At 42.5% G+C, this 8,968-nt stretch overlaps 1 protein-coding gene across 1 annotated transcript in view; it reads left to right on the forward strand.

The window, feature by feature from the left end:
- The window catches only part of LOC117826686, a 185,477-nt gene extending 177,074 nt beyond the window's left edge, over positions 1–8,403 (forward strand). The window contains exons 14-15 of the mRNA XM_034702940.1: positions 237–1,027; positions 8,385–8,403. Of these exons, the coding sequence (XP_034558831.1) occupies positions 237–1,027; positions 8,385–8,403 (810 nt within the window). The remainder of the gene's footprint in view (positions 1–236; positions 1,028–8,384) is intronic.
- The last annotated feature ends 565 nt before the right edge of the window (positions 8,404–8,968 follow it).

The following is an 8,968-nucleotide window of genomic DNA, read 5'->3' on the forward strand; positions in this document are numbered from 1 at the left end:
CTCTGCTCAACGCTTGTCTCTCCTTCTTTTCAATCACTTTTTATCATCACCATCCCTTGCTTTTTTTCCCACTTGGGCACTATTTCATCACGCTTCCCACATCTTTCTGCTTTTATAACGCTTCTTATTAAATTGTCCTTCATCCCATTGTGTGTGACTGAAACCAAACCTAACAGTACCACATCCTGCCCCAGCCCCAAACTGAAACCACTCGTGCTCACATACGTCCCCTCCAGGTGCAGTCTGATACCTTACCCAGGGAGCAAAACCTCGTCATGACCAGGTCTGGCTCCCTGATGGGCCCGGCGGGTCAAAGCAGCGGAGGCTGGGTGTGCGACTCGGCTACCCTCCCCCTGGCCTCTCGCAGGGCCTCCCGCAGCGGCTTGTCTCCGAAACGCACAGGCCCTGGTCAGGCTGAATCTGACTCCTGCGGAGGTGGAAATGGTAATGGAGGCACCTCCACAGATGGACAACCTGCCAGTGGACGAAACTACACCACTGTTCAGCAAGTGGAGGTGTCTGGACAGAGGGACTACCCTGGCAGCTTGGGTAGAGGAGGACTAGAGATGGGAAGCAACTTTGTTGTGGCAAGGCCAGAACGGGATGGCGGAGGGGTATCATCCGTCTACCCAGAAGCAGCTGGCTTTATTGGGGACTGGCGTGATCGAATGGGCCTTGGGGGATATGTTTTGGGCAGGAGAGATATAACCCCCCAGTTGTTTCCTTTCGCTGGGCAGCCAAGGGGGGGATACGGAGGAGTGATGGGCTTTGGGGGGGGCTGGGTCCCAGGAATGGATGCTGGGAGAGGCGCTCAAGGTCCTGGGGGTCCCTCTTTGGCACTGAGGGTCGGTGAGTTCCTTCGTCTGCGTCTTGCCCAGGTCACCTTTGACCCTTCACAGCCACCATACGACTCCGTACAGGTGTACGGCCTGGAGGGCACAGGGTCTCGGGCTGGATCCCTCAGCTCTCTGGAGAGCGAAGGAGAGAAGGATTCAGAGAAGGAGGAGTGGGGGGCAGGGCTGGAAGAGTGGGGTCCCCAATTCCAGAAGTTAGCCCATCTTTTTAAAGAAAGAGAGAAAGAGAGGGATGAGAAGGAAAATGTGGAAGAGGGAGCCAAAAAGGAAAAGAAAGAGCCAGAGAAAAAAGAGGGAGGAGAGAAGGCTTCAGAGGAGGCAAAAGACTGAGGGAGAATGAAAATGATACAAATAGGGGCAAAAGGGGGTAAGGAAGGAAGGCGGGGGGAATGGGAGGATGATGAAAAGGCAACCAGAGCTCGAATAATGTGAAGAGAAGTTAAAGGAGAGAAAGATGAAGAGGCAAAGTAATAAAAAGAGACAGAGAAAAATGAGCCCGGGGAGGGTGGAGAAGGCGAGGGCAGGGGAGGGAGTGATTGATGTAATTTAAAGCAATAAGTGTTGAGACGCTGATATGGTTGAGCACAGATACTGAGACAATGCAGAGGCTGCTTCTGCTCGGGGCAGCAACAATTTGTTAAACGCTTTGGACAAAGAAAAACAACCCAAACATCCAAGACTCGATTTAATTCAGCTCTCACGTATGGAATGAGAAACAGCAGGAAACAAGAAGAAAGACGTTTTCCAGCCTGTGTGTTTGGTCTGCTGCTCTCTGTGTGTCTGCATGTGTGTTTGTGTGTGAGGGAAGATCGATATGCGAGAAACGTGCATATACCCACATGTTTGTGGGAGTGTATGGGAGTGCATATTTAACTAAGAAAGAAAATGGAGAAATAATGATGCCAAGAGACAACTTGAGGACAAGAGTGGTGACTGATGACGCATAAGCTGCAACATTAGCTTTCACCACAATGTGCAAAAGTAAACATTTAAAAAGGAAGTTGGGAAAGTAGGATAACACACAGGGGATTTAATATATATTTCAATATAGAATAACGGGCAGGCGATGGATGTAAAGAGAAAAATGTCGGAGAAGTGAGACGATTGTACAGAAACTGTTACTTTTTATTCCATCTGCAGTGGCAGAAAAGTGAATTATTCAGCTCACTACTTCATTCCAAATGAAAATGATGAATCATTTAAATCCTGCAAAAGATTCTCCCTCCTCTCAGCCCACGAGGAAAACAGACATAGTGAAAAATTTAAGTCATTTCGGGGTGTGATCCCTCTCTCATCCCCCCCAGCTTTTTGTAGTTGAGTGTTGTTATGTTTACAGAGATTTTGCACACAAACACACACACAGACACAAAAGAACTGATGAACACCATAAGGCTTTGATTGTACTACAGTGAAATATAAAAGCAACACCATACACAATACTCCTTCTACTCTATGGAGTGATGATGACTCTATAATTGATCATTTAAATGTTTTTATGAAAGAAGACTCCTATTTTTTATCCCCTTGTAGCTCAGCCCTCACCAGACACACATCTTGAAAATAAAGTATGCATGATTTTTGAAAGCAACAAAAAAACCTGAAAAAAAAAGGCAATCAATTCCACTTTGAACACTCATACTGCCCAAATGAAACCTCCATAGATCTGCGATGAAATTCTAAGGGAACAAACCACAGAGACTCCCACGACAGGCTTTTTTGTTCTTGTTAAAGGTCAGGATGCAAATGAGCTGGAGTTTTCAGCTGGAATGCACTTTTATACTGTGTGATGTTCAATAATAGATAATGAATCATGTCAAAGATTACAGTTGTTTTATAAGATGTCAAAGAAAAGATACAATGTTTGACTGTATGTAAAATCATTTCAAATGTAAATACCACTAGATATTATTGCTAAAAGAGAGTATATAAAAGAAAAATTAGTAAAAAAAAAAACAGAACTTAATGTCCAAAAGGAGCACTGTTGGGATTATCTATATGTACTGTAGATTAGAAATGGATTAACTGAGCTGGACTAAGCAGCCTCCTGGGCTGCAATCAACACCATGTATTCAACATCTGTGTTTTAATGAGCAGGTTGGGGCTTGCTTTGTGGTTGCTCTTGTCTGAGATGGACAAGCCAAGGATTCAATTATACATGTGGCCTCTGGCAGATGGTTGTTGTGCACAATATTAGTTACAGAAAGCCTCAGAACTAGCTCACTCCAGCGAGGAACCAATTTGATGAAAATCCAATGGAGTGAGGAGAAATTCCCCTCTTAGGCATACAACAAAAATTCATTGTTTTCCCTAAAATCTTGATTATTATTCTGAAAAAGTAGAAAACCACACCAAAATGGAATCAGTAATGAGTCTCAAGGAAAGCTTTGTGATTAGTGTTGCACTGCCTGGAAGATATGAAAGAAAGTTTTGTAGATAGTTACTCTGCTCTACAAATGTAAAAGACTGTGGATATAAGGGTCTGTTTTCCATGAGTGTGAGAAAGTGACTGTCTGTAAATATTAAAGGGATATTTCAGTCTTTTTGAAGTGGGGTCGTATGAGTTCCATTACACTATTGCTCCTGCAAGCCACAATGAGTGCCGGTGAGCTCTTCCCCTTTAATGAGAAAATTCCCAGAGGACCTGCAGGTAAGCTAGGCTATTTTCTCTGCTGACGGGGCCGCCTATTTTGCGTAATTTCGCCAAAGTTAAGAAAATATGGTCCAGGCACTCATCACGGTGCAAATGCATGCACCAGTAGAAAAAATTGGAGCTATTCAGTTTGCCGTCAGAAACCCCTCTTTGTTTTGGCACTATTTTTTGGACGCACCTCGCAGACCTGTGTTCTTCCATTGCATGAGCACGGATACATGCTGATCAGCTGTTTGGATCTGCCTGCACTTTCAGGAACAAAACTACAAACTGCAAAAAAATGAGTGATTCTGACAGCGACGATGACATGCCGTTTACTGTGGACACAAGAGGATCCCTCTATGAACCAGGGTTTACAGAGGAAGAACTCTAGATGCAGACCCAACGTACAGAAGAAAAGAGGGGAGAAAGTTCTGTGCTAACGAGTGAGCAGGAGAGATCCCACGTTACCTGGTGGTGCCGGTGTGTAGACTGTGAGCCCATGCCAACAAACACAGAGAGCTTCTGTTGTCAGGAGTGGGACTTAGTGACAACAATACTTCAGGACCTTTCTGAATCTGAGGATACCAGTCTGCATCACTTGTCATCCAGAGTTCCCTACCTTACAGGAGGTTTGCTTGTTTGAACAGCTGGGATAAAGACAGGTACGTACCATCTTTTAAATTAGCAGAAAAGTGAGTTTAATTCACTGTGAAGACCGATGCCGCTACTTGATCCTACTACGTGCTTGTTGATCCAAACAGCTGATTGGCGTGTATCCGTGCTCATGCAGCGGAAGAACACCGGTCTGCGAGGTGCGACTGAAAATAGTGCCAAAACAAAGGGGGTTTCTGACGGCAAACTGAATAGCTCCAATTTTTTCTACTGGTGCATGCATTTGCACCGTGATGAGTGCCTGGACCATATTTTCTTAGCCTAGCTTGCCTGCAGGTCCTCTGGGAATTTTCTCATTAAAGGGGAAGAGCTCACCAGCACTCATTGTGGCTAGCAGGAGCAAAAAGTGTATGTAACTAATATGACCCCACTTCAAAAAAACTGAATTATCCCTTTAACCTTTAACCCTATAAATATGTCTCTGCTTCATCTGCATATTTGAATATTTGAAGTCAGATATTCTCTAATTGGTGAAAAATAACTGAATTTTCAAGTCCAGGGGGGAGTTTGTCCTCATGTCCTAACCTGAATGTGGATGTCTTTGGTGTGCCATCACAGAAATGTCACCATTTATCACCGGTTCACTGTAAAGCCACCCACATAAGTCAAGCTGCCAGCTTTGCTAGTGTCCGCCAGTTTGGTCCACCATAATCTTGTTGTCAAGGTCTGCTACTGTCAGCACTTACTTACTTAACCAATCAGGACGTCACGATGAAACCACATCCACCTCTGTACCCTTTACCTGAGCCACAGACATGCCCATGCAGTGCCACTGTGCAGACTGGATGGTGTGAGGACCAATGTACAAATACTGCACAATGACTGGGGAAGAGTGAGGGGGGGTGCAGAACCTCAGGGGGCAGCTCCTCCAATCAGCTGTGGAACAACTTTAACCTGAAGTGACAAAGCTTATGAGCCCTGAGACGCTTCACAGACTAGATGCAGCCTTAAATATTGTTGTCTTCAAGATGTGGAATCATTTTTCTAGTTTCTTTTTATAGTTATTTGTAGTAGTGATCGTTTAATTGTGAACTGCAAGCTAATTGCTCTGATCTGGGAATTCAAACATTGCTCTAAGGAAGTCTAATTGGGCAAGTTACACTACATTTTAGGTCATAGAGTAAACCTCGGGCTATTTGAATTTATGTAGAAGAAAAAACATAATGGTTAAATTCAAAAGTAAGATAGTAAAAAACTAGAGCTCATTTTCTATTTCAACATCTATCCCACTTAGCTGTTTCATGTGCTTGGAGTGAATCATGTCTTTTGGATGTAACAACGTAAATGCACCCCAGACTGAATTCAAGTGCTTCTCCTTGATATAGTTGCTTAAAAGTAATATTGTCTGCCTCTCTATAACATGTCCTTAATGTTCCCTTCTCCATTAGATCATTGTTCTGGCATGAATGAGACCACATGAAGCCGTTTATTTATTTGTTTCACATCAATAAAATTCCAATGGCCATAAAAGTTATTCTTCCATGAGACTGTGATAGGTTGACAGATCTAATTAGCTAGACTAGCTGCTCAGTTGTTAACTAGCTGCATTAGCTAACTAGGGTTGTCAGTTTTAAGGCGTCAATCACAATGCAGTTTAAGCCTTGTTTCCACCAAGCGTTCTGGTATGGATCGGTACAGTTTGGTATGGGTCGGATCGGTAACGCCTGATCCTGTTTGCGTTTCCACAGCCAACCGTGCCCTACTTGGTAGGCGGCGTGTAAGCCGGATGCCGATAGCCATGGCGTCAGCTATGTAATGCAACGCAACGTCAGTGTACCCCGCTAATAAATGCAATGAAGAAGAAAAATGCAACACAAAGGACAACGAAGACATCCAGCAATTCTTCTTCTTTGTGATTGGCATGTGGCTCTTTTCTTACAAAACGCAATCAAGCTTTGGTTCAGAAAAGGGGAAGTGACGCTTCTTTCAACCAATCAATCAGCAGTGTTTCTAGCTCAACCTTCTGGGGTCGGATCGGTATGTCTGGCACCCCAACAGAAGGGTACCAAAAAGTGGGACGGTAGGGCTCAGTAATTTGGGGAACCTGTCCCGGCTTTAGGTTGTGATTATTTTAATCACATGCTTTTGTGCCCCTTTAAGCTAACCATAGTTGAGCTACTGCTCCTGGTGATAGAAAATAGTAAAATCACTGCACTTTTAAAGGGCAAATTACACTTGAAAAATACATTCCCAGATGGCTCAGTTGACTTGCTGTCACAGGGAACAATAGTTCCATGCATACAGGACCTGTATGAAACAGAGAGAGTAACCAAAGTGGAACTCCTGAAAAGTGCACATGTCCTGGATTTGACTGAGGATCATTTGCTGCCAGTGAGTAATCAAAATGATCTCGTGTGAGTAACTGCAAAGCATATTGATACTGATGGGAGATTTTGAACATGCACGCCTGCATATTGTTAATATTCTTAAAAGAGATATCCTTTAAAAATGCTAATCATAAATCCTGTATTCAAGCACTTTGAAGCTGTCTCCTTCTAAGTCATACTGTAGCAGCAGTGCAGCATTTTTTTTTAAATAAATCTGAAAGTTGTATAAAAAGAACATTTCATGACATTTATCTGATTCCCAAATCAAAACACTGGTTAGAACTGCTTATCATTGGCTACGTTTACATGAGACTTTTAATTCCTCTTTAATTCAGAATTAAAATTGCATCCTCTTTAAAAAGATTAAAAATGACCTTGTAAACACCTACTTCTAAATGAAAATGACCATTCCGAATTAAACTTGAATCCAAATTAAGTGGCTGGTTTATTCTAATTTTAAACCCGAATTGAATAATTCCTGGACCATGTATACGTTCATTCTGCTTTAAATTAATTCTTGTCGTTCTGCACATGCTTGTTCCCTTGTCCTGTCGTGATCATGCTGACGGGCACATATTCCAAGCGTTGGACTTGAGCCGAGACTGTTTATTTAATCGGAGCCTTAGAAGAAATGGATATCATGAAAAGAGTTGACTGAAGCATAAAAATGTGGACCTTTTAAAGCAGTAGCGTCTAAGTTAATCGAGGGACTTGTCACTTAAAAGAAGCAGGAACTGGAGTCTGTTTTCTTCCAGTAGACGTAAATACGTCACGCCCGCCCCTGTCCAATCAGAACTCTTCCCAACCCCCAGACCTTAAGAGGAATTGAATAAAGACGATTTAAAGTGTTTTCCATGTAAACCTCAATTCGGAATTACTATTTCCATGAAAACACAAAGGAGAATACTTTTCCGAACTATTAAATTCTGAATAATTAATTCCAAATTAAAAAAACATCATGTAACCGTGGCCATTGTTAATCGTTTTGTGAACAGCAAATACGGAATTTTAAATTTGATAAAAAATGTATTAACTGGCATTAGCTATTTAAATTCTCGGATTAACCAGTATTAAAAAGATAAATAGTTTGACAGCCCTAGTTTTAACTAAACTTAAAGTTTCAGAGTTCTTCCTTACTTCTTTGGCAGTAACCCAACACCTCTGGTTTTCTGTAAAGATGATCTGTTTCCTGTAAAAGTAAGTTACAAGTTTATAAAATGAATTTACTGACAGTGCAGAACTACACCCTGTGTATCTTGTTGCCCTTTGTAAGCTTTGTTGCAGCAATGTTGCCTTTTTTCCTGTTCCCAGCAATTTGCCTGCCAGGTACAATGTCATCAGAACTGATAGAAACAGTGATCCAGACTAGAATTACAAGACCTGACATGAAACAAACCAGAGTTCTCCATTACACCTCATTTCACTGCAGTGAAATGTCAAACCATTCACATTGGACGGAGTGAATTAATGCCATGAATGATAATTGCCCTGGTACACCTAGAGAGACTGCCAAAGAACTTGGACCTGCTCTGTTATGGGAGTACGTATTGTTGTTAAGAGCACTAATGTGTTGCTTCGCCAACTCATCATTCAGGCAGTGTTTTCTCAGCACTTTTGCAGAATGTGCCAACTTTCTGAGCCTCTCTGTCTCTTAGCACACAAGAAAACACCATCCACATTTTCATGGCAGTATTGCCAATTCTGTGGCGGCCATTACTAAAGTAATTATCATTGGTATACCAATAAGTGACCTTCATGCCTCCTAATTACATGGTTTATTCCAGCGTCTTGATTGGCTCCAGGTGTCTCATCTCTGCTGATTGGTCTAAATCAAAGTTCTGCTCCGGCTGATTGGTCAAAATCAAAGTGATGATTCTCTTGATTTGTCTTATATCACAGTTCTGGAGAGCTGCACTGACTAAACCACTTGACGGAGCTGATTATCGCGCCTCCTGAGCTCGGCAAATTGGTTCAATCAAAAGTCTGATGAGTTGAATCAGTTGTTTTAAATAGAATAAAAAGACTTCAGTCTCGGCTGCGCTCCACGGTTCTGTTTCGGTCGTTAAGCTACCTTAGATGCACCAAACCACAGTGACAGGTAAAAGTGGTCCTGTCAGGCCATTTGTCAAGTCCTCAGTCCAAAACAAACCTTATCTCCTGAGGATGGTAAAGACACTCACAGGAGAAGAGAAGGTATTTGAACATGTCAGCTAAAGGATAAAAGTTGGAGGGTAAAGGTCACATACTCTGGCCTCTGGACCCCGAACAGGTAACATTGGTTCTGCACCCCTCTAGAGACTTCATTGCTCCTGCACGATGTTGATACAATTCCACAATTGCGTGCTGAACAAAGTGTATTTATTTCTGTTGTACTTTTCTTTTTGTAAATTTGAATAAAAAAGGAACTATTTCAAAAGCGATGACTCAGACCTGCTCTCTGCTTCTTTCTTGCCTCCTGAAATTCTGGGTAATCAGACTTCTGC

The sequence above is a fragment of the Notolabrus celidotus genome, chromosome 15 (assembly GCF_009762535.1).
Source record: "Notolabrus celidotus isolate fNotCel1 chromosome 15, fNotCel1.pri, whole genome shotgun sequence".
NCBI classification, from domain to species: domain Eukaryota; kingdom Metazoa; phylum Chordata; class Actinopteri; order Labriformes; family Labridae; genus Notolabrus; species Notolabrus celidotus.